Below are 26476 nucleotides of genomic sequence, written 5' to 3' on the forward strand. Positions count from 1 at the left end.
TTTGGATTTTGAGGATTAAAGGAACCGACAATGGCCCAAGGTTTTTATATTGCTGTTGACTCATGACAAATATTGTCTACATGCATGGAGACATTTTTGACCCACTGACTCGCCGCCAATTTCTTACTGTCACTAGGTGCGTTTCCATGACTCCTAGAATTGTGCAAAACCTAAAAATGGCAATAAAAAAACTGGTGATGGAAACAACTCAACTTGGAAAAACCTCTCAAATACGGCTAAGAGGTTTTGATTCTCTCCTGTGGTGGTTATTCAGACGTATCCATGTAGAGGTATAGCGCAAGAGTGTCTCAGTGACGCGTCAACGGACGCAATGTACGGGGTCACATGACCAGTTCACTTCAAATAGCTGCTCCAGAACGCCAAATCTTTTGTACCTCCATCCTCCTCAAAGTGGGGTCTCGCCGAATGAGATTTGCAGCAATTGCAACCTCAAGTCTTCTGGCACACTCACTCATCTTTGGGCGCCTATTTTCCCGGCAACACCTCTCCAACTCCATCAGGTTGGATGGCTTGGTAGAATGTTGTTTCTCATGGGCTGTGCGTTCCTCAGGGGCCAACAGGCACAATTGGTGGATTGCTGCCGAGGTGTCTGTCCTTCCAGAAGGTTCTCCTCTTTCTACAGTGGAACTCTGGAGCTCTGACATTGTGACCATTGGGTCCTTGGTCTCCTCCCTGACCAAGGACCTTCTCCCCCCAGTCGCTCAGTTTAGCCCTAGGAAGAGTCCTGGTGGTTCTGAACGTCCACCACAGGTGGATGACGGAGGTCACTGTGATCATTGGCTCCTTCCAAGCAGCATGCGTTCCTGTCTCTGGGGTCTACAGGCACTTCCTTTGACCTCTGTCAAGTTGACAGATTTGTGCCTTTCCAAATATTGTCAAATCGATTGAATTCACCACAGGTGGACCCCAGTGAAGCTGCAGGAACATCTCGGGGATGATCAGTGGAAACATGAAGCATCTGAGCTCCATGATGAGCTTCATGGCAAAGATTCTGAATACTTGGGTACATGTCATTTCTTACAGTAGTTGTGAGGGTTTCTTTGTCTTTCAATGCATTTGCAAAACCTTTTTCACATTGTCATTGTGGGCTGTTGTGTGCAGAATCTTGAGGGAAACTAAATCATGGAATACATTTTGGAATAAGGTTGTAGCAGAACAAAGCGTGGAAGAAGTGAAGTGCTGTGTTGTCATTCCACATGCAGTGTAGCTGAAGTGAGGGCTGTCAGTCATCAATCCTTCATTCAATAATTCACTCCTCATTATTTGCAATTTCTGAGTACAATTTATTTTTTCATTGTTTTTGGTTTGTTTTGTGTAACTGTTATTGTCAGTATTTACAAAATAATGCCACCTGTGGGTCTGGGTCTTGCATGTTAATTTGTGGTGCATTGGTCACTTTCACCTTAGACCTGCCTGTGTTGAGCATTGTTAGTCATCTCATATGAGAAATGATATTTAAACAGGATAAACAGAAAGACATTAGCTTTTAGAAAACATCTCTAATTATCTCCTTAATTGCAAAAAAACAGAGGATTTTCAGAGGACTCCTTTTTTAACTTGCCAGTCGGCTGCAGTCTGAACGGCCACAGAGAAACTCAGCCCCTATTAAAACATCATTCACAAAGTTATAAACCCCCTTTTACACAACAGCAGCACCGAACAGTCTCACAAAACACCTTCCAGGAGCCGTGTTTTGAACAGCAGCACAGTCAAGCATAGTGGAAAATATTGAAATACTTCAACCCTGAAGATTGTTGCACAATAGTGCCTGGCTGTGCAGATTGTGTAGTACTCACCATGCCATGCCCACATTACATTGCTGCCATTGAAGTGTTTGATTTGCTATTAGTAGCTGCGTTTCCATGTCAGTTTTTCTCAAAATAAAATTTCGACAAAGTGCAATTGCAATTTGTAGGTGTTTCCATTGAATGGTGTGAAGGTCATCAGCCGTAATTCTGGTCAAATTTCGTCCTGCGAGATTTGACCAGAATCCTGTTTGCTTTTGTTTGTTTACGTTGGTTTGTTGTCAAGAATGGTTGTTATATTTTTTTCTTTGATGACTCGTAAAAATATTCTGCCTCCTCCTCCGTCCAATCATAACGCGTCATTTTCACTGGTCAGTGAACTGGTCACGTGACCCCGTACCTCACGTCCGCTGACGTGTCAATGCGAAAAAGTGTTTGCATGATACTTTTGCGATATCCCTCTATATGGACACGCGTGAAAAACCACCTCATGAGAGCGTCAAACCCTTTCAGCCATATTTGAGAGGTTTTTCCAAGTTTAGCTGCTTCCATCACCAGTTTTTATTGCCATTTTTAGGTTTTTGCGCCATTCTAGGGGTCATGGATACGCAGCTAGTGAAAACAAGCACCTGCAGATTTTACCCAGGATTGCCTCTGCTGGCCACTGTCACTTCATGTTCGCTCTGGAGGGATCAGTCGGTTTCCTCTTTGATTGTGCAAAGTGCTTTCAGCTGCCTTCTGATGTGATTTAGCACTTCACAATTAAAAGTTGATTGACTGATTGATTCATGATCGAAGTGGCCAGCGAGTGTAGCCAACTTTACCTGTTTGCTTGAAATGGGACTTAAGGTTGAGTTTCAAAATGGCCGCTAATAGTCCGTGCACCTTGTGATGCACCTCTCCAAGTGTGGCAGCAGTTTGACCTCTTGCATTGGATTCCAGCATGAATCTTTAAAAGAAATATTGGGGGAAATACAGAAACGTTTGTGCAAACATAGTGCAGTTGGCGGTGGGAAACAGATGGTCATGGAGGTGAAGCCCCGAAACTGCAGCAGCATCTGCGTGAAGGTGCCACTCGCCACATCTGCGGCAATCTGCTGGTTAGACTGAATTGAGCTTCCAGTGGTGGTTGCTCTCCATAGGAGCAGGAACCTGCAGCAGGTAGCGTTTGCTGAGCAGCTGTTTTGAGGTGCGCAGTGGGTGAGGAGTGTTGGGGGGCAGCTGTTTGCGCTGTTCACCTAAGACTCAAGGCCGTGAACACAACATTGTGTCACAAATGGAAAGAGTCGCACACGACTAAATTCACATGCGTGTTGGGGGTTCGAGGGTTGCGGCGGGGGGTTTGCATGGCGGGTCTCCTTGACATGGTGATCTTTCTCTCTCTTATTTGATTGTGGCTTTGTGGGCACTTTCCCCTTTTTCACTTTTTTTTTTTTTCTTTTTTTTTATAAAGGTATTTCCAATTGAGTTATTTCAATTATTTACTTCACTAGACATGATAGAAAGTGAGCTAGCCCTTTTTATTTTTGAGGTATAAATTTGGGTCGCCAACTTCACAATAAGGAAAAATACATGGGTCCCGATACTCCACCAGTCGAGAACCACTGCTCTAGGTGCCGATACCACGACGGCAATAGCAGTTGTATTTGCATGTACATTCAGTTGTTTGTACTGCAGTGAAAAATGCCGAGGAATGTCAAAATAAAAATCAACGTAATCCTATAATGTGTGACGGCCTTATGAAGTACTCAATATCTGTGAGTACTGAAGTGCAGGTACTTGCACTCTGGTCGTTCTGTAGAAAGCAGTGGTGTCGGTGCATCCCTCTTCAAAATGTGTTCTACCGCTCACGCCTTCTGGTTCTGCCCCCGCAGTGAGACCGACCACGACAGGAGAACCCCCTCCCCCGACGTCATCATCCTGTCCGACAATGAGGCGTCGAGTCCCAGGACGACTCCCCGTCCCGAGGAGCGCCTCCATCAGGCCAACCTGGACATGTTCAAGGTGAAGTCAGAGGCTCAGATGGACAAAGACCAGCTCATTTGTATCATGACCATCACAAAATATTGGTTTATCAAAAAAAATTAAAAATAAAAAAAAAAACATTGAAGATCCTGAAATGCCAAATCATCTCAACTGACATTGAATTTGAATGTATTTATCTCAATTTTAATTCACCCTTTTACTCAAGGTTTTGCAAACTGGAAGATTTCTTTGAACTTCTAGATAGATGGATGGATTGGTGGGTGGATGGATGGATGGATGTACTTGATTGATGTACTTTATTGATCCAAATTGGGAAACTACACCATTGCAGCACTAAACAGCAGTATAAAAAATAAACTTTACAGTAGTTACAAGAACATTCAAATCAATCTATGTACAATGAACAACCAAAGCAACAAGTGCAAAAGACAGTCACACTGTGCAGAGATGAGCAAGGTTTTCTGATGCAAATGATGCAACAAAAAAAAAATGCATCATTTGCCATTGAGTCCAGGAAAAATGTCCAGAATGCTGTTTGTCACACAGCGGGGAAGAGTCACAGAGGGTGATGACGCTTTAGGCAGGAAGGGTCTCCTGAAGCTTCCTTCAGACAGCCAAGCTGTGCCAGTCTCTCGGAAAAGATGCTCCACTGTCCAGTGCGGTGGTGCTAGTGGTGCATGATGGAGAACGGTCTGTGTGCGTCTGCAGGGGAAGACTGGCGAGGAGAGGCAGCAGATGATCAAAGCCCTGCGAGAGGAGCTGCGTCTGGAGGAGGCTCGCCTCGTCCTGCTCAAGAAGCTCCGGCAGAGCCAGATGCAGAAGGAGAACGTGGTGCAGAAGGTGGGTGCCGCGCTGCTCCTCCACTCACACCTGCAACACGGTGCCTTTTCGTAAGGCACGGCGAGGCAGCTATATTTCTGTAGTGCATTACATGCGCAAGGCAACACAATGAGCTTTACATGATGAAAAGTTCAATATTTTAAAAGCCAAAGAACAGAGTATTCTAAAATGTATCAATAGAGGTTAATTAAAACATACAGTGCAGTATAATGAGCAGTCATGAAGCAGAAATAAAAATATTATGATAAAATATAAAAAGATGAATTAAAGCAGTCCATTATAAGCATAGGAGAAAAGAAGAGTATTTAACCTGGATTTCAACCCATTCCACTGACTTCACTTTTGGCAGCTTCTTCCATTAGTGAGCAACATCACAGCTCAATGCTGCTTCACCATGTTGACTTTCAACTCTGGGCTCCACTAATCTGGCCTGAAGTCTGCAGATCTCACAGTCCTACTGGGTTTATATTCCATCAGCATTTCATTCATGTATTCTGGACCTGAACCATTCAGTGGCTCCTAGACCAGTAGTAGAACTTTACAGTCTATTCTATAGATTTGATCTCTTTGTTCTGGTAAGACCCAAAAGTCCAAATATGTTTAATTTTGTTGGTGGGTAATCAAATAGATTTTGCAATACCTTGGAGGAAAATGAAAGGATTGTCTCTCCATGCTTGTTAAGACAGGTCCTACTGGCAGAGCAACTGTGGCCTAATAAGCAGTGGCGGGTTCGGCATTTAACACCGAGGCCATCAGGGATGTCGTAATCAATCCACCCTAAATGAACACACCTCATAATATCCTCTATGACAATAAGGTTCAAAAACTCAGTGACGCTCACATATTACATCACCTTCATATAAAGGACCTAGTTGAGCAAAACCGAGCATTGACATCCTAATTAAGACTCAGTAACTACGGCCACTCATACTGTAAAACCTACAAATAAAAAAATGATTTAAAGAGATTCCTCAACAAAGTTTTGATTTATTTAATACGTCCACCAAAACTTCACTCTGTGAGCTTCAACTCTGGTCCAAACTGATTCGTATGAGACCAACAAGAAAATATCGAAACCAACTATTTAACTGTTATATTAAAAATCAGGTGACCATGTTGGCACAGCTGCTGTGCCGATGTGCCACGCTATTTAATCACTCGTTTTCTTAGACCAATGAAGTGAGATTGGATACTTTTTCACGGTACTACAGCAGCAATGCCAGAGCCGTGTGTTTTCAGCCTGCATACTGTTACACTGGGATGGGAAGTCAAAGTGTACTGCTGTTGTGATCAAAATTTTGTGTGTCACTAACTTGGTCCTAATGTTGTGCTGTTTTCTGACGTGAGCAGGTGCCAGTGGTGCAGAACACTGCCTCTTCTGCACAAGCGCCTCCCATCCACAGCACTCCTGGCCTGGGGAAGCTGCCTGTCAGGCCAGGCATGCACAACCCAGAGCCCCAGAACCTTCGCACTGCTCAGGTAAGCGCCGGGACATGGGACACACTTATACCAAAGAGGATTTGGGCCACAAGAAGAGAGAAAAAATATTACAGGAAAGAGATTTTTTTATTTAAGTTTTCATTTCAAGTTTTAAATTGAAATGAAAAAGTCGACATAAAAAGATGAAACTTTGTGAATAAAGTTGATGTAAAAAAAGACAAGATTTTGTGAAAAAAGTCAACGCAAGTAAAGTGTAAATTGGCAAGAGGCCACAGTTAACAGTAAACTGGTGTACACAGGTGAATCCCACAAGGTTCAACCACAGTCACCAGGAAACTATCGGAAACAGAAGTAGTCCACTAGACTTGCGCGCAGAGCCTTTCCACTTTATTCTCTATACTCTACATTTGGACTTCCTGCACGTTGACATTGGCTGCAAATTTTCGATTTTATTCATGAAAGTTCGTCTCTAATCTCGAAATGGAAACTTAAAAAAAAAAAAAAAAAGGGGGGGGGGGAGGGGGTTACACCTGTGCTGCTTTAGATAGGGGGTCGTGATTCTGAAAAAGTGAGACTGGAATCAAGTGGTTGCCAGAAGGTCCGAGAGAGACGGCCCCTCCTGCTGGAAGCCTTTGTTCCTGCGCGACATTCCAGCGTAGTTTCGTAGCTCTGCTCCTCCATTACATGTAGAGCCAGTGCAAACTAGTGTGTGTGTGTGTGTGTGTGTGTGTGTGTGTGTGTGTGTGTGTGTGTGTGTGTGTGTGTGTGTGTGTGTGTGTGTGTGTGTGTGTGTGATAGGGGGAGGGAGGATTTGGATACTAATGTTTGCAGTGCCAAGCTAAGCTGTTGCTGCCCCCTGCTGTCAGCATCGTGTTCTGAAAATGGGTCATTTACTGAAATTATTTTTCAAGAATCAAGGAAGATTATTTTTTTTAATTATTATTATTATTTAATTACTTTGTTTAAATGACTGTTGTATCAGGTGAGCTCATTGTAGAAGCCTGTCGGGGTTCCGACCTCACCTGCACATACATGTGTGTATTACTCTATTTTATACTGGTATGCGCAAATAAGTAATTGTAAAGAATTATATTTGTAATCTAAAGCAGCCCAGTAATGCATTCCACATTATCACAGAATCACGGAGGACTTTCTTCTACCGTTGACTGAGAGCTGAAACTTATCAAAGCTGTGAACTCCACTTGTCTGCAGGGTCACACAGTCATCAGGTCAGCTGCCAATGCCAACCTGCCCCCCATGCTGATGTCCCATCGAGTCATCGCCCCCAACCCGGCCCAGCTGCAGGGCCAGAGGTTGTCCTCCAAGCCGGGGATGAGCCGCTCCAGCTCCAGCATGAGCAGCCCCGTCAGCTACCATCAGGTACAAAGCTTCACACTCAGGGTTCCTGCTCAGGCTGGTTAACCACTACTAACTTAGACCAGAGGTGCAAGTCTTGTACAAGCAAGTGACATAGATGGATGGATGGATGGATAGATAGATAGATGTACTTTATTGATCCCAAATTGGGAAACTGCACTGTTGCAGCACTAAAAGAACACAGTGAACTATACAGTAACTACAGTGGTTACAAAAACATTCAAATCAATCTATGTACAAGAAACAACCAAAGCAGATGTGCAATAGACAGTCACACTGTGCAGACGCAGCGGGGATACGCAAGCAAGGTTGCTTGTTTCTTTCCTTAAAGGAAACATTAGCACATATCACAATCACTGGGACTTTAACCTTTAATACTACAAATCCCAGAATGCTCAGCTCAAGACGGTTATTGAAGGGTATTATGTCCTAACTTGGTTTATTGTTGTTTTTTTGTTTTTAAATATATTATCAGCCAGTGGAAAAATATCACTGTTGAAATTTTAATCAGAAGGCCGCAAATAAAAAAAGAGGTGTACGATTTTTATTGACATTTTTATTTTTGAAATTCCACCTTGCACGCGTGCAAGATGAAGTTGTTTATTGTATAGAATTAATCTTTGCTTGCTCTATATTCAGTGTAAAACGTGTTTGGCTCCAAAAAAGAAAAAGCTTCACTGTTCTATCTGGAAGAAGATTTTTTCAATAAAAATCAACGTTGGACCGAGACTTTGTCCAAGTTTAACATTTTGGCCCCGTTATGTGTTTGTCACCCCTGACCTGAAGGGACATAAGTGAAATAGCGCTGCAATCTAAAATGTAAACCATCAAAAGCTTTATAAAAAAGTTTTCATGAACTTCATTCATCCTGCACCCTTTCGAACACGGAGCGGCTCCTCATGTTGTGATAGAGTTGTCTTTTCATGTTTAGTTTATTTCATGTTTTTCTTCAAACAAAAATGTTTTAAATCAAGTTAAGATAAGACACAAAATGCTTAATTTTCTGTCCCAAAAGGTGACAGGAATTCTTCTTTGAGATGGCCCACAAACGCTTTCATGCAAGACACAATGACACTAAGAAGAAATAAAGTTGAAAATGATTTTTTTTTAAATTCTAATCCATCAACATGTGATATTATTCTTAATTGGGCGTTATTCTCTCCCGCCCCCTGCAGGCCAGTCAGCAGGTGGCGTCCTCCCAGCGCTCGGGCTCCAGCGCCATGTACATGAACCTGGCCCACATGCAGGCGGCGGCGGCAGCGGCGGCAGCAGGAGGGGGCGGCGGTGGTGGCGGCGTAGCGGGCGCCCTGGGCGGAGCCTCGGCCATCAGCCCCTCCACCATGTCCAGCTCGGCCACCGGAGGAGGAGGCGGCGGCGGCGTGGTGGGCAGCTCCATGGCCGAGCAGGCCAGCAGCCAGGCGGCGGCCAAGCTGGCCCTCAGGAAGCAGCTGGAGAAGACCCTGCTGGAGATCCCTCCACCCAAGCCCCCCGCACCGCTCCTCCACTTCCTGCCCTCGGCCGCCAACAGCGAGTTCATCTACATGGTGGGCCTGGAGGAGGTGGTGCAGAGCGTCCTGGACAGCCAGGGTAAACCACCTCACTTGCATCCTTTCACTTCCACGTCCTCCTCCTCGTGTTGCGAGTCGGCTTTGACGACGGCCAAACGTGTGAAGCGGTCGAAGGGGAACCTCGCTGGTCGTGTCGGCCTCAGGTTCAGTGTCGGGGAGGAACCACTTGCATGTCGTTACGGGATTTAATTACAAAATAGGCGGCGGCCTGTGGAGTGATTTTAGAGAATGAATTATATTAGAATTAAATGTATTTTAGGATCTTTAAAACAGCCCACTGTTGGGGAGTTCACACAGACTTTTGCACACTTGGAATTCTCTCAATCACTTTTAATGAGACATCGGAAATGGTTTTCATTCAACACTAAAATGTTCCCAGACTCGTTCAGCACATCCTGACTGATTTTCGCTCGCAGAGCGTTCAAGATCATTATTTCATAAAAGCAGTTATAATGGAGTTTCGTGCTGAAATGAGCAGGTGACCCCAATGTAATGAGTGGTAGTGGAAATCAGATAGGAATCAAGGTCTGCTTCCTCAGCTTTGACCCAGCCATAGAAGTTATTCAATATTATACAAAGTCTGTGTTTAAGTTTGTGGATTGTAGAAGGACTTTTTTTGTAGTGTTGTCGTTATTTTTATATTTTTCCATAATCCTGGCAAGATGGCGGCGCGCACTTACACAGCGGCAGGCAGCTCTCTGTTTTTATTTGTTTAAACTATTGTTTTCTCTCTCTCTTCTATCTTTTCGAGCCTATTGTGTTTTTATTTATGCTAACACAGGACCTTACTGCCATAATAGGGTTGTATGTTTTTTTTGTGCAGTGACAAAAAAAGGTATCTACCCATCTGTTTGTCTGACTATCTATCTATCTGACTATATATCTATCTATCCATCTGTCCATCTATCTATCTCTCTGACTATCTGTAAACCTTGTGTAGGGTCAGTTCTGGGATCCATGAAGTGAGAAGGTCAGCTGTGTGTGAAGGCAGCTCTCATCACTCCCCTCTTGTCTTGTGTTTGCAGGGAAGCACAGAGGCTCGCTGGCCCGCCTGGAGCCCTTCTTCTGTGCCCAGTGCAGGACCGACTTCACCCCCCACTGGAAGCAGGAGAAGAGCGGGCGAATCCTGTGTGAGCAGTGCATGACATCCAATCAGAAGAAGGCCCTGAAGGCCGAGCACACCAACAGGCTGAAGAACGCCTTTGTCAAGGCTCTGCAGCAGGAGCAGGTAAACTCCTCCTCAGCCTTCCACTGCATCGCACAGTTCCTCACAAAGCAACACGTTATTGTGTTTCACTGCGCTGAAGGCCACTGCCTGAACCGCCACACTGTGATAAAGCTCTGCTGTGGCTGTGAAGTACTGGAGACACCCAGTGTGAAGTTTGCACCACAGCTGCCCTGAATTGACAGCACTGGAAGTTGCCAAAATCATTCTTTAATGGTTAATAAACCAGTCTGTAGATGCTCTTTAACTGAAATAAGATTTTGATGCTAAAATATATATTTTTTTTTAATTATTCTAATCTGTATTATAATGAATTCAAATTGAATGAATGAAAAGCACATTATTATTCCTAATTAAGATATCCTAAAGTGCTTTACAGTGAATAAGAGCGTTAAAAAGAATTGAAAAAGCATTGAAAATGAAAACCAGCTAGGTCTAAGGCACAATGAAACAACACACACACACACACACACACACACACACACACACACACACGCACGCACTCTTACAGCTTGGCAGCTGCAGTGTCGTCCAGTTGACAATCGTCAAGTTTCGACGAGTCTTTTTGAAGTGTCACAGGGAACCAAACTGATGTGAATGTTGTAGTACCATCATTCCTCAACATGCACGTCCTCACCCTACTGTGTGTGTCTCACTCTCACTCTCTCTCTCTCGCTCTCTCTCTCTCTCTCTCTGTCTATCAGGAGATTGAGCAGAGGCTGCAGCAGCAGGCCGCTCTCTCTCCCAGCTCAGGCCCTACAGGCCCCAATGCCTCCAAGACTGACACCATGATCCGGCATCACGCCCTTCGCCAGGTACACAGGCCCACAGTTGGTCACCACATTGGTCCGCCACGGATTGCTCCATTCTTTGTGTGTGTTTTTTCCCAATATTGGGTTATCAGTCGTCTCAGACGATTGGTTCCCAGTGTAAAAGTCAAGCCAGTGGAGACTACAGTTCCCACCAGCCCTTGCTCTCCAGACCTCGTGTGTGGTGATGCCCACCTAGATGTAGAGTTAAAGTGAGGGATCTGGAAACTTTTGAATCTAACTGACAGAAAATAATGTGTATGTATTCACACTTCAGGAAAAGAAACACTTAATAGTTCAATACCACATTTATTCAGACATCAGAAGATGAATACAAGTTACGTTTGGCCTCTGTAATTACACGAGGTGCTCACAGTGGTGGCCATTGGCTTCCACACATTGATGTGTACGGCGAACTACAGCTGAGGTAACCTCAACACTTGGTTACATTCATGAGGGCAGCGCCATCTGTTGGGGAAAACATCGTACAACAGAACACAGTGTTAGCGTAATTTGATCGAACGTCGAAAAAGTTATCTGTATGTATAGAAGTACTTATACAAATGAAATATTTATGCAATTATTTTTCTTTTCCTGATGTCGTCAAATCTCGAGAATTACTGCTTATGTGCTTCACACCATTCGGTGGAAACACCTGAAAATCGCAATTTTACTTTGTGGAAATTTATTTTATTTTATTTATTTTTTGAAAAACTGTCGTGGAAACGCAACTAGACAACAATGCTGTGGATGAGTGTTCTGTTGGTTATGAATGACAAAGTTCACCCGGTGCCTTGTATTGTGTTGTGTTGCGTTCAGGCTCCGCAGCCCCAAGCCTCCCTGCAGCGAGGTCTGTCCAACTCTGCGCGGGGCGTCCTGTCCAACTTTGCCCAGGCCTCGCAGCTGTCGGTGGCCAGCAGCCTGATGGGAATGAGCAGCGCCAAGCACTGTGGCAGCGGCGGAGGCGGTGGAAGCGGCAGCAGTAGCAGCAACAGACTGCAGCATGAAAGCCGTCGGCAGATTTACAACATCCCAGGTACTTGGCTGTAGTTTGCCGCTAGTGGTTGGATGGGGGAGTCACATGAGCAGAGTGCAGCCAGCGTCCATCGTTGGTTTGTTTAGGTATTTCGGGTGAACGCTCGTGTCCGCAAAAAAGCAACGAAAAAGAAGGTGGGACGAGTTATCTGTGTGTGCAGGCCACCGTAGTTCACAGGCGAGCTCACGAGGGGGAGGGGGAGAGGGAGCAAAAGCAATCTAAAATGTAACCACTCGATGTCGCTGTTTCTTCTTCAAAATCTCCAAATGCGACACACTTGGAAACCTTTAATGCAATCATACTGGATTTAGTACTGGAAGAGTTGCATTAAAAAACACATTTACCACCTTCTGGGTCATACAATTGCAGTCTAACACATTTGTACTCCTCTGCAGTACCTTTACCAGTACAAAGTAATTTGAACTTTCACTGTAGTAAAGACAGTGAAGGCCTTTTGTATTATGCCTGAGCTCAGGAAGAAGCGGGTATTGAAGATGGATGGATGGATGGATGGTTACAGCAGTTGAACTTGAATGTGTCTCTCTACCGCCCCCTGCAGGGTTAAACATCGCCTATCTGAACCCAGCGGCAGTGGGAGCCCACAAGAGCTCCAGCTTAGCGGACCGGCAGCGAGAGTACCTGTTGGACATGATTCCACCTCGCTCCATATCGCAGTCCATCACCGGACAGAAATGAGGCCCTGCCCCACCCCACCACCCCTCCCCCACCGCCCCTATTTCCCCCCCTCTCTCTCATACCGCTACTCCTAACCCATACTAAAGCACTCCTCCCCCCAGATCAAGCAGACCCCCCCGCCCCCATCGCATGCAGTGCCTGTCCGTGTGCCTACCTATCAGCCAGTTCATTGAAAATCCCACCGAGTTGGACAAAGACTCAAACTCTCAGTGCATCTCAAGTTCTAGTGAGGAAACCTTACCTGCAGCGTGGTTTGAAAAAGAAATTCCCATTATTATTATTATTATTATTATTATTATTATTATTATTATTATTATTATTATTGCTGTTGGTATCATCATTATTATTATTATACCTGCATCTGCCATTTTTTCTTTGCTTCAGTTATTATTACTTATTTCCCTTTTTCTGAAGCGTTAGGATCATTTTTTCATTTTTCTCCGCCGTCGCTCTGACACTTTCCGGGTGACAGTGGATTATTTTTAGGGCCACTGTAGGCAACAGTTACATTGAACTTTATTTTTCTTTCTTCCTTTTTTCTCCGCCACTCCCGTCAAGAAATTTGCCCCTCCCCCCCTCGGCTACTGCTAAGTGCAACAGCAAGAAGAACAGGATGAACTCTGGTTGCTATGCAACACCAAAGTACGAGGAAAAAAAAACAAAAAAAATTTGAAGCTTTGTCTTTAAGAAGTTAAAAAACAAACAAAAAAAAAAACTAAGTTAAAATGCTGACAAAGCGGGAGGAGAAATCAGCGTCTGCTTGGCGCACTCTTTGCAAAGAGGTTAAGACGAAAAAATACCTTTTTCTTTTTCTTTTTCTTTTTTTGGAAAATGGAAAAAAACCCAACCTGCATCCGTGTCGTCCTCATGGGGAAGGAGGGACGAGTTCAGGGAAGCAGCCCGGAAGAATTTTGCGGAACTCCTCCTGCCAACTCCCACAAAACCCCTACCCCCCCCACCCCTGCCCACAGCAGTGCCGACTGACTGGAAAAAAGAAAAGACTGAGTAGAAGGTGTGTGTGTGTGTGTGTGTGTGTGTGTGTGTGTGTGTGTGTGTGTGTGTGTGTGTGTGTGTGTGTGTGTGTGTGTGTGTGTGTGTGTGTGTGTGTGCGCACGCACAGGAGAGAACCCAATGTGATTCAAGTTTTGGGAAAAACCTTTTTGGAATTCTTTCATTGACGATCCCCCCAACACCACCAGTACCACCACCAACACCACCAGTACCACCCACCCAGCCACTCTTTACCACCATCAGTCTTTCTTCTTCTCTTCGTCTTTGTAGGCACCGTCATCCTCCTCTCCCGTCACAGGTGAAAGAGAAGAGGGGTGGGGGGGGGGGTCACACTGTAGCTGCACTAATCAGGACTGACAGATACAGCAGTGCCCTCCCCCCCACCCCCCATCCACCCAGCCAGCGCTGCACCTCCAGCAGCTCCAGTGGAAGGAACTGGTGGAGGGGGGGGTGCTTTCCTCTTTCTCAGTCACACTTCCACGTCACTCCCTGTCACTGCCCCCACCCCCCCACCCCCACCCCACCCCACCCCACCTCGACCACCTCCTCCTGAGTACCTGGTGAACCAGTATGCACAGACTGAAGCTCTTGTCTTTCGCCCAGCAGCAGCACTTCCTCTCGGCATCACTCGTTCTTTCAGAAAGAGGGAGGAACTCCCAGGCCGCTGACTCTGCTCCTCCACCCCTCCACCCCCGAAACCCAGAAATCTGTTTTTCTTGATACTTTTTGGGTTTTTCGATGGTTTTCTGATTGTTGCTCTGCCCCGCAACCCCTCCTCCTCCTCCTTCTCCTCCTTCTTCTTCTATTTCTTCGTCTTCTTCTTCTTCTTCTTCTTCTTTTTCGGCGTCTCCTTGCTGAATGGGTGGCGTACCTGAGAGGTGACAGCCCCCGGAGACGATAATAATCAACATAGCGGAAGACAGAAACTATTGAAATACCTGTATGGATTATGGATGATGTATAAATACCTTAATTCAGAGTAAAAACAAACCATGTGGCTTTTATCTTTTATGGGAGAGACATGGATCAATCATTGTGTGCATGCTCATGCACACATGTTGCCTCACTCCAGAGGAGCACTTTGCATATTTCCAATTGGAAAATAGTTTTTGTTTTTGTCGTTTTTTTCAAGTTTTGTTTGTTTGTTTTGTTTTACTTCCTTGTTGCTTTGAGAAAAATGGGAGAAAAAGAATGTTACAATAGTGACTGGGTCAGGTCTGGATTCGAGAGGGGAGAGAGAGGGTCTGAGTCGGTAACAAGTTGTCTCAGTGCGATTGGCCCGCGTCAGTGTTGAAATCTTCAGGGTTGGTGGACCATCAGCGCCACAGTCCCCGAGACCAGAGCTCCCTTTAATCTGAGTCTCTCGGCAGCGAGCTCCACGTCCGAAATCACCTGCTGCCCCCTTCTGTTTACACACCGGCACTGCAGTTTTGACACGTCCGAGACTGATTTCGTTTTTCCATTTCAATATCTAACACCACTGAAAATCCAAATGTTGAAAGATGCTCAGAGTTTCCTGCTAAACCATTCTCACACTGTTTTTTTTAATACGCATCTCGTCTTTATTACCCCAAATAAGCAATGTGACGCGTGTTCCGGCGTTGTCGGAATTCATCAGCGAACTCTTCCGCCTGCTGCTCTTCTGTTTGTTGACTGGCTTTTTATTGCACACAGTTCTCAGTGGAAAGCTGAAAGCATATTTCCAATCTGTGAGTCTTTGATGACGTCCGCCACTAACCCACTCAAATTCCACATTTCTTTTCACGTTTGAACGTTGTCTCATTCGGAGTGACTGATTTGGAGTGATGGTGATGATTGGCTCGTTAGCTCCTCCCCTAGTGCGGCAGTGCAAACGCATAACCAGCCAACACCTGCAGTGGCTGAGGCTGACGAAAGTGGTGTCATTTTCTGTCATAGTGCACACTTTACACCAGCGCGCTGGAAAACCGATGTGAGGTGAAGCTGTTTTGTCAAATAATTTGACAAACTGGATAAACAGCTACTGTTAACAGTTAGTCAAGATTAATTAGATTAATTAGTTGCATCAAAGTACCGACATGTTGTTGCACTTTGTTACGATGCTGACAGCACTTCCCTGTTAACATTTATCCTCCGATGTGTTAAATAACTTGTCAACAGATTAATCGATAGATTAATTTTCCGATCGTCGAATAGGGACGAGGACGGACGTGTTAAAAGCGTTTGCTTCTGTCCGTCCTGTTTCCGCCACTCGTATACGCAGTGTTGAATGTATTCACACTGTGTGTCCTAATTAACAAAGTAAAAACCTACCATATATGAAAAAAGGCTTGGACGTTTGAAAAGCTGTGCATTGATGAGCTACATCCTTCTAACGGATCTCGTCATACACGGCCAGGGAGCCGTCCGCCACTTCCTGTTTGGCTCGAACTCATCTGGCTCAAGGTTCCTCAGAACTTGACGTGAAGTTGCAGGTAAAATGAGTTTCCTGGGGACGAGTAGTGCACCTGGTCAGCAGCAGCAGCAGCTCAGCTCCTTCACCAGCCATTCAGCCCATTGGTTGGGTCACAAATTGCAGCAGCACCTTGAGAAAGTTCAGAAGAAACTGCATTTTCATTGGCTTATGACCACATCATGTGACATCTCCAGAATGATGCGGCGTGTGTAGATTCCTCATGACAGAATCTGACATGGGGCCGTTGTAGGACACAGTGGTCCAAAGCCACCAGTGGAGCCCTGTAGTTGTTGGGGGTTCAGCTCTTCTGTCATAGTGCTTTTTGCTAAGGTTGTGGCGCCCCCACCTGGACCACCAGGGCTGTGCTCGACGTTTCTGCTTCTTTAAACAGAATCATCTCAAATTAAAAATCTGAATCTGTGAACAATACTAGTGGCATTGGCTGCAGCTGGTCTGGTCTTTATGACATGACGACCTACAGTGACACGCTAACAGTCTGGTCAATTAAATGATCATTACACCTGCAGCCTGTCGCAGTTTAACCAAATGAAAGATAGTTTTCCATGTTGCAACTGGTCTTTCTTTATGGTTTGCATGACAAGTTCACTGTTTATTGTATCAAAGTCAACAAATTACTTAATTTTGGGGGGGCTGCGACCTGGTGCAAAATAAATTCAATACATTCAGAAAGTGGAAGATGAGCCAGTTTTTCTAAAGTCTCAAGTACAATGTTAAATGTTGTGAGAGTTACGCCAAGCATCCTGGTAGGAACTCGACTCCAGCGACCAGTCGGGTAAAACATACATAAAGAAATATAATAAAGTCCATCTTTTTGCCGAGCAGTAATCTCCGTACACTACCTCACACTCTGGTTCATCAGCGAACTCTGCGAACTCTGTCAGCTTCAGGTTTTTGGTTTTTGCCTTTTTTTTGTTTTTGTTTTTTTGATTTTTAGCAGGACACATAAGAAGGAAAAAAAACAGTATTAGATATATTTAACGTTTACTTCTAACCTTATAATAGTGTAATTTCCACCTGGACACACGTGTTCAGTGCAGTACGTGCGGTACGCTCTGCGTCGCCACCACCTAGAAGTATTCCTCCAGCTCTGAGACATCGTCATGTCACTGCTGGTATCCCAGTAGTGGAATTGAACCAACGTGAACACCATGTTCTTGTGGTGGCTGCTGACTTGAATTCTTTTGTCCAAGTAACGTCAGTTTAACTGCCAAACTGTAAATATAAGAGTTCCTTTGAAACTTAAAAGTATTGAAAGGAGCAAGTAAAAAAAGAAGAAATAAGAAAAGCACTTCATTCTGGTGATTGAATTGAAACAATATTGTTTGTACAGTAAAATAAAAAAAGTATATATATGGCATGAAGCCAGCAGCTGAGCTGAAACAACGTCACGCGTTTTCACTACTGTCGTCTATGAATGGCGGCGAACTACCATTGTGACCAAGTGTAGTTGTGGCTATTTGAATCCACTGGGTGAAATGTTTAGCAGGGAAAACGCCTGATGAGGGTGGAAGACCTCAGAGTAACACAGCCCAATTTGCAATAAGCGTTTAGTTGACGTTCCCTGAACGCGTCATTAGTGGAGTGATGACACGGTTCCATTGAATTCTAAAAATTCTGGCTCATTACGTCATCACACGATGTAGGCTTTCGTTTTTTATTTTTCCAGGTTCCAAACTGTCAGACGGTGCGTTTATGGTCCATCAAGTGATGATGATGATGATGATGATGATGATGAAGAGAGGAAAGTTGATCCAGACCTGCCCACCGCCAACTTTACAATGATGGTTTACAGCCCAGTCAAACTCAAAGATCAAACTACCTGGGGGGTGGGCAAACTATGGCCTGGGGGCCATATGGGGCTTGTTAAGCTTTTCAATCCAGCCCGCTGAACCTTAAAAAAATATATATTAATGGTCAGTTATTCATAAAATAGCTGTATTTCAGTGTTTTCAGAGTCATTTCAATAAAGAGCTGAACATCGTGGGACTTCAAAGACACTGATTTGGTTGAAACTTTTCTTTGTTTCATTTTACATTGACATTAAAGCAACATATCCCATGATATATTGTTTCCTCCTATGATGTGGCTCACCAAAGCAGTCCATCCATCTGGTGCTACTCCGGCCCCCCCATGTCAAATTTTCAAACCCATTTGTGGCCCCCCCAGTCACAGTTTGTCCCCCCCTCTGGGTTTAGATTCGCAAAAAATGTTTCCATCAAAGTTTCTTTATGTACCACCAAAAACACAACAAACACAAAAAAAGAAACATGGGCCAAGCTTCTCACTGAAATTGGATGTAGAGCTATGAGCTATAAATATATATATATATTTGTGTACATGTTTTTTGGTTTTTTGGTTTTGCTCACGACTTGTTTTTTTTTGGTTTTTTGCGAGGTTTCCGTTGTGCGTTTCCCTTTTTCGCAACGGAACGAAAAGGTCAAATGTGGAAACGAAGAACGGCCCCCCCGTCTCTCCTACAGCGCCATCTACACACCGTCAGAGGTGCACTCTTTTAGTTTTTATTTTAGTTTTTACAAGTCATGCTTTTTTTCCCCAACGTCTCAATTGTGTTCGGTTTTCTTTCTATCGCAGTTTCAAAAAAAGAAAAAAAAGAAACTAATGTATTGACTATGATGAAATAAATGAGACAATATTTGCTAGGTTTGAAGTAATAATTATTGTACATAAGCAGTTTTTTTTCCTCCCTTGTACTGAGAAAAAAAAAGAAATTAAATGGTTGTATATTGTGTAGAAAAAGCAAACAAAAGCCATGAATATTGTGAAGCTTGTCATTTTGTTTTGTGATCACTGTGTATTATTGTGTAACATGTGCAAAATGTTTGGGATCCCTCCCTTCCTCCACCTCCTCCTCCCTCTCCTCCTGCTCCTCTACCTCCTCCTTTTTCTGCTCCTCCTCCTCTTCCTCCCCCTCCTCTTTTTCCTCCTACTCCTCCGCCTTCCCCTCCTCCTCCTCCTCCTGCTTTGTAAAGCTGGTTCTCCCTGGATGCTTTGGTTTTGGTGGTGGACTAGTTGCAGTGAAAAGTTCTCGCTGGTTCAGTCTCTCCTGCTTTCACACTCGAATCAAATTTTTGTGTCTTAAAGACACAAAAAAAAAATGTAGATAAAAGCACTTTGAATGTTTTTTTGCTGTGCGTGTTCACTAACTGTCTCTCTGTCAGAATAGATGGGACACACTCACCCCCTCCCTTGCAAAATGTGTCGGTCCTGTCCGGTGCCGTCTGGTTCTGCACAGCCCAGAACCTACTTGGCACTTTTGCTCATATGCAAATGGTTGAAAACAGACGTGCTAACTAATAAGGTTCCATCTGTTTACACAAAACATCGGTGTCGCTTTTTGCAAAACAACAAGATTGAGATTTCGCTTTTTTGGGGTTTTAATCAAAGAATGGATCGATTTATTCTCCGATTAATTCGATTAATCGGGGATTTGATCATTATTTTTTACTCAAATTAAGTCTTATGGCGACAAACTTAGCATCAAATCTTCCCCATATTTGCATCAGAGCTTCAGTGTGTGATCAGTGAACCAGTGAATCACTTTTCCTGCTAATAGCAAATTGTCCAACCGCCTTCCAGCTTTATCTTCATATTAGTTGTTGTTGCTTATACAGGGAAACATTTTACTTGCAAAATTAGTTTGTTTTTGGTTTGTTTTTTTTTCTTTTCTTTTCTTTTCTTTTTCAATTTACCTGTAAAGCATATTTTTTTGCATATTTTTTCGACAATGTAGACAGAAACATCTGGGGAGGCAGAAACAATTGATGAATTGACGAACTGAAGTCCATTTTGTTTTTGGTTACAACAATCCTGACCTTTTGCACATACTTGATATTTAACGGTCTTCAAAAGAAAATAAAATATTGCTGTTTGAATACTGCCAGTTGATTGACAATTATGCATTGATTGAAAAAAATAAGCTAATTTTGGAGGAAATAACTTTGTAATATTTATCTCTTGCAAGCTATGTTTAATAAAGGTTGAAACAATTTGCTTCCAGGTGTGACTTCATTTCAACTGAGAGTGTCACCGTGGTGAGACCAGACAGTGATCTAAAACTCTATCTACCTATCTGTCTGTGTGTCTGTCTATTTATCGAGCTATCGAGTTGAACAGCGGGGAAACCGAGAGTCTTAAGCGCTTGCGACCACCAGATGGCGGCATCGTGCAGTTATTGTGGAGTTTGGCAGGAATTGCTCTGTGTTCGGAGTTTCCTCTGGCGTTTCTGTCTCTTCACTCTGCTCTCTCGCTGAACATTGCTGTCTGACGACAAGTTCTTGTTTTCAAAGAAAATCATTCTTTGCGACTGCTTTCAATGCAACTGCTTTGTATTATATACTGTTTGTCTTACCTCGAACCTTGCTGGAATTAAAAAAAAAAAAAAAAAAGGAAATTTGTGACGTTTCACATTTTCAAAGCGCCTGCTTTGAGGTTAACAGTTCTTCTGTTTTAAACCAATCCTTTGAGAAAAATACGCCAAACTGAAGTCAGTTGACTGTCACAGCAATAGAAGGACAGTAGATGTGCAGTTGCTTCAAGTCAGTGACTACCCAGTTATTTGTGCATATGAAGAATGGTTAAAAGTTCAGTTTCCTTATTTCTATGTCCTTGTTCATGTCATTTCAGAGTTCCTATAACATAAACTTGTTTATCGTCCCTTTCTAACTGTTTTCATAGGTCATAAACACGTAATGAAGTTCACCTGTTGTTCTGTTATGTATCACCTGTGATTGTTCTCTGAAACCTCTGATTCATCCTGTGGATTTACAGTGTCGTCAGCGAGGCCAGACGATTGCGGCCCGATAGTCTGAGCCAAGTCTCGTCCCAAGTGGCTGTGTGACAAAACCATGAGGATGATGAGTTTGATCTGTGTGAGCAACAGTGAGTCACAGCTGCTTGACTCGCACTGAAAACCTTCTCTTTTTTTAGCTGCGGCAGGAAGCAGAGTTGCTGGTGGCATTTTTTTTTTTTTTTTTTTACAAAGGGGGCATTTTGAAGTCTGATACAAATGAATAAATCAAATCAAAGTAGTGATGATGAGACGGGTCTTGAGATGCCACCGGAGGGATTCATGAATGGGATTCATGGAGAGGAAGTGAACTGGCAACCACTTCTCCTTCAGTGGATCAATTCTGCGGAGATCAACAAGCGGTTCATTTCTCTGAAGTTCAATCCAAGTTGGTTGTTGTTTTCCAGCTGATCCACTTCCTGTCTAAAACTGCACAAGTTGATTCAAGGTCAGGTATGGGCAAACCATGGCCTGGTGGCCGTATGCGGCCCGTTAATCTCATTAATCCGGCCTGCCGATACTTGAAGAAATTATAGTAATAGTCAGTAAATTATCAAACAGCTGTTCCTCCTTGTTTCCACTGTTTTCAGACTCCTTTCAATAAAGAGCTAAACACCGTAGGACATCAAAGACGCTGATTTGGTTCCAACTTTGCTTCATTTTCATGTTTTCTACATATCCCATGATAGATTGTTTTCTCCTATGAGGTGGCTCACCAAAACACTCCACCCATCTGCTGCTGCTCCGCTACCCCCCTCGGGCACATTGTAGAACCCACTGCCATTGTGTAAATTGTTTGCAGTTACTGTTGTTACAATTAAACCTGTTCAACTTCCTGTTCCACAGTGTGTGTGCTGTCTCTGTTTACCTGCTTGCTGCTCCATTTCTTGGAATTCGGGAGTCTGTCTGAACCTGTTCATTGTTGTTTTTCCTCGATGACTCCGACTTCAGGAGGAGGAGACAGCAGCGTTGGGCCGTAAGGACCAGCGAGGTTCCTCTTCACTGAAACTGACTTACTGAGAAAAGTACATTTTCCCAGAAATATGATTATAAAGTTATTCTCCATAGTCTGTTCTTTTCCCGTCGTGTAACATCCACTTGGTTGCGTTGCTTCAGTTGTCGTATAGCACAGTAGAGTTCTTACCCAATCATGTTTCAGCTTGCTTGTGTTGCCAGGTTCTATAGAATCTGCATGAGGCCTTCAGAACCCACATAGCAGGCTGCCGTTGGCTGTCAGTGAACGCACCACAGTTAGTCGCGATCTGATTCAATCAGATCTGGAGTCTGTGATGCCGAGACCAGCTAGCTGCTTTACTCTGAACTGCACACGAACGCTGTCCTGTGATTGGATAAGAAGCCCCGAGAGCCTCTAAGACTGAACTCAACCTGGAGATCCAGTTGCCACCACAACGAACCCACGACGGCTTAAGGAGATGGAGAAGATGAAGATTCAGTTGCTGAATCATCTGCAATTTTAAAATGTAAAAACTGTGGCTCATTGGAGCAGCAGCTGTCGCAACATGTTCAATTGTTTATTAACTTAATTGTTCAATAGTTTGTTTCGTCATCGTCTCGTTGGTCTCAATGTTCAGTGTATTGGAGCAGTTTGGACCAGAGTTGAAGCTCACAGAGTTTAGTGTTGGTGGACTGATTAAAACATTGTTGAGGAATCTCTGAAAATCACGTTTTATTTTGTAAGTCTTGACAGTATCAGTGGCCTCAGTTCCTGAGTCTGAATGATGATTTAAGTGCTCGAGAAACTACATTTTGCTCAACTAGGTCCCTGTATGAGGATGGTGTGATGTGTCAGTGTGATTCTCTATGGATTGTCCAGCCGTACTGTCATATTGAGGATATTATGAGGAGTATTCATTTCGGGGTGGGCTAAATACGACGTGGCTGATGGTCTAGCTGTGAACTGCAGGGGCCGCCAGTGAGATCCAGGAGCAGCAGCTGCACCTGCTCTGATAGGCAGTGAGTCAACAGTGGCACATTATGGAACACAGACGTTCATGTGACTCTTAGGCGTTGGCGCGCGCGCGCACACACACACACACACACACACACACACACACACACGCACACACAGTGTTTTTTAGTTTCCTTCTCCAATCAGTGACGGTGGGCGGATCCTCGGGGAACGTGCAGAACATCCTGTGATTGTTTACCTAGGGACGGCCGCAGAGAGAGAGGGAGAGTGAGAGAGGAAAATGGAACAATGTAAGAGCTGAATCAGTGAAATGTATTTGACATTTTGCCTGCAGGATAGTGAGGGTGGAGACACTTCACTGCAGTGACAGAACAACTCTATTCAGTTCAATTCAATTCAATTCAATGCAATTCAATTCAATTCAATTCATTTCAGTTCAGTTCAATTCTGTTCAGTTCAATTCAGTTCAATGAATTCAATTCAATGCATTCAATTCATTTCAAATCAAAGCTACTTTATTTGTCCCTCCAGGCCTCAATTGAAAATGTTACAGGTGCAAATAGGCTATAATTTCATTCACATAAAACCAGAGGTGGGAAGTAACAAAGTAAAAATACTTCAGTGCTGTACTTCAGTAGATTCTTTGGGTGTCTGTACTTTACCTGAGTACTTCTCCTTCTGACAACTTTTTACTTTTACTCCCTACATTTATACACAAATATGTGTACTCTCTACTCCTTGCATTGGAAAAACCTGCTTCTTATGTTCATGTTTGAAGGTCTTTGAAAGACACGAAATGTGTTCAAAGTAGCTCACTTAGTACATGACAGTGTTGTTGCTTGAAGTGGAGCTATTTGAGCTCTGCTGTTGTGCAGTTTAACACAAAAGCAGATGATATTTTAGAGAGAAACCTGTGTTTCCTTACTTTGACTTCAGTGAAGGAGTTGCATCAGTGCTTTTGCTTTTACCATAGCATTTCATTTACGCAAGTATCACACAATGTCTGGACTCATGAGCATTCACCTGCAGACACTTGGTCATGATCTGCTGCGCTGCTTCAGTCATATTACTTTAAAGTGGTTGATTAATGTATTTTTTTTTTTAAAGGATTTTTGACCCTGACAGACGCCCAGAGAACTGAGTGAGTTCCAGTGACAGAACTTCTCTCTGTGAAACCAGTTCCTCCGCAGCCTGACCGTCCACATTCACTGCACTCACCGCCGTCTCCCTCCGCTTTCACTCACACTCACTGGTAGTGATTCATGAACGAACCAGTTCTAAGAGTCAGCGGCTCTTTGAAGTGAATCAAGAGAGCCGGCTCCTGATTGGCTGTGAGGCCTTTTCTTTGTCACTGTTGGTGGCGATTAAGAACTTTTTAAGCGGAAATTTTTGCAATAGAGAAATTAGAAAACATTAAATATTAGAAACGGGACAAACCAAATAATAAATATATTGATATATATCACACACACACACACACACACACACACACACACATATGAACTGAACATCTTAGCTAAATGCTGCTTTTTCTTTGTTTTGCAAATGTGTGTTTCTATCTAGTTGTGATGTTTGATTTTTTTGATTTGTTTGTTGGTATCATGAACAGGAGTCACATCATCATTTGGTCGTAAAATAATATAAACAACAAAAAAAAGTCAAAGGAGCGGCTTGAGAGCCAAAAGAGCCACCGACTCTTTTTAGTGAGCCGAACCAAAAGAAATGGTTCTCTAAAGAGCCGGAATTCCCTTCACTCCAAAAACAAGGTGTGCGTGGGAGGAGTGAAGCTGCGAGGACGAGTCTCTGTCTGCCTTTCTTGTTTTATTGTTCAGTCTGAGTCTGCGCAGACGCTGTTGATCAGTGCAGACGGTGCAGACAGTGCAGACAGTTGTTATGCTTGACTGCAGGCAGAATTGGCCCACAGCACACAAACACACAACCAGTCACACTGTCAACCAACACAAACCCATCCGACTGAAAGCGCACAGTGTGTGTGTGTGTGTGTGTGTGTGTGTGTGTGTGTGTGTGTGTGTGTGTGTGTGTGTGTGTGTGGTGAGCGAGCGACTGTTTACACAGTGCCGGGCAGGAACTCTGATAGAGAGATATTGCTGCAAAGCTAAACAAAAACAAACAAAATACACACTTAAGAGTGTTTTTCCCCTGAACAGATCAATCAGAAGCCATAAGACGGCAGCACTATTTGGAGTTAATCAATTAAACTTTATGTTTTTTGCCATGTTAAATCTTCTCCAAGGTTTGTTCTTAAGAAGAATCTGGGTCAAAATGTTTCCACCCAGGAAAAAATACTTTGATTTTGTTTTTTATGCTTTCAAATGTATAAAAATGTCCCAAAAGAAATTGACATCATTTTTGGCAATTCTTGTTGAAATAAGCTCAAATTTTCAAGACTTTATATTGAATGTTTTACTTTGGTTGTGTTTCCAGGTTGAGCCGTTCACTCCCAAAAAGGACTTATGTTGCGTCTTGGAATCTGCTCGCACACACTCACCCAGTGACCTAATGTGCTGTCACAAGCGGTGCACAAATTGAACACTTATGAAATGGGTCCCAGAATAAACCTATGGTGTTCAACACTTACTACTACTACTTACAACTATTCAGTTTCATTGAGGTGGACTGAGTAGTTTTCAAGATCATTGCTTTCAAAATGGGTTTTTTTTTGGACACACTGTATATTTTATGAAATAATTCTGTTCATGTAGATTGACATTTTATTGTGTAATTGTACGACCATTTCTCGGCGATTGATCCATTGGCAAGGTCTGGTTTTATTAGAATTGTTATTTTTCTCAACTCTGACCTTCTGAGGCTTCAAACAGCGGGTTACATAGCAAACAACCAGCAAACGTGTTGCTGTTTGATTCATGGTTATAAAGAGAAAAGCAAGAGAAACTTAATCATGAACTTAGCTGTAATAGATCAATAGTCATATCCAAATGGCATAGCATCTGCTTACAAAAACCTTGAATTTCATGAAAATGATGAATCATGACACAACAACTATCAACTATCAACTTTGGTCAGCTGATGTTCAGAAAGACACAATGTTTCCCCATGGAGTCAAATCGTACCTAAAGGAAACTCCAAATGGGACCAAAGGCACTAAAAGATTAAAAATAGACGATTCTCAGACAATTTTGGAACGCCCCTGATGTAAGACCAAGACTGTGAGCCAATCAGAGAAGAGCAGCAGCAGCTCTCTGCCAGTGAGTGCAGGCTGCTGGGTTTTTCCCTGAGAGGCCACTTTGTTTCAGTGAGCCTCTTACAGGACAAGTGGGGAAGTCATGAAATCCTCATCAAGCCAGCGGCCATCACACAGCACGCAAACAGAAAGTGAAAATGTGCTGCTATGTGAATCTACACTGACAGTCAACAGCTTGGACTCACACTATGAAAGTAATGTCATCTATTGACTTTGCAGTTTCTCTCTGGAGGCATCAAAACTACGTTTGAACACACATGGAATTGTGTAGGAAACAATAAAAGTGTCAAATAACTCAAACACCTTT

General features: G+C 43.6%; 1 protein-coding gene and 1 long non-coding RNA gene across 2 annotated transcripts in view; one reads left to right on the top strand and one right to left on the bottom strand.

Moving 5' to 3' along the window:
- Positions 1 to 12938, top strand: part of gatad2b (GATA zinc finger domain containing 2B) — a 36823-nt gene extending 23885 nt beyond the window's left edge. Inside the window, exons 3-11 of the mRNA XM_076051462.1 lie at positions 3641 to 3770; positions 4461 to 4592; positions 5943 to 6071; positions 7245 to 7412; positions 8585 to 8996; positions 10003 to 10205; positions 10907 to 11017; positions 11831 to 12047; positions 12607 to 12938. Of these exons, the coding sequence (XP_075907577.1) occupies positions 3641 to 3770; positions 4461 to 4592; positions 5943 to 6071; positions 7245 to 7412; positions 8585 to 8996; positions 10003 to 10205; positions 10907 to 11017; positions 11831 to 12047; positions 12607 to 12743 (1639 nt within the window). The 3' untranslated portion in view covers positions 12744 to 12938. The remainder of the gene's footprint in view (positions 1 to 3640; positions 3771 to 4460; positions 4593 to 5942; positions 6072 to 7244; positions 7413 to 8584; positions 8997 to 10002; positions 10206 to 10906; positions 11018 to 11830; positions 12048 to 12606) is intronic.
- Positions 12939 to 14875: 1937 nt separating this feature from the next.
- LOC142905031 (uncharacterized) lies at positions 14876 to 21379 on the bottom strand. Its single transcript, XR_012929491.1, has 2 exons — positions 20952 to 21379; positions 14876 to 17421 (listed from the first exon to the last, which is right to left on the bottom strand). It is a non-coding gene; the product is annotated as an uncharacterized LOC142905031 (long non-coding RNA).
- Positions 21380 to 26476: the final 5097 nt, after the last annotated feature.

Source organism: Nelusetta ayraudi, unplaced genomic scaffold, assembly GCF_046127955.1.
Source record: "Nelusetta ayraudi isolate G7.1 ecotype Tasmania unplaced genomic scaffold, CSIRO-AGI_Nayr_v1 ptg000135l, whole genome shotgun sequence".
Taxonomy (NCBI): Eukaryota; Metazoa; Chordata; class Actinopteri; order Tetraodontiformes; family Monacanthidae; genus Nelusetta; species Nelusetta ayraudi.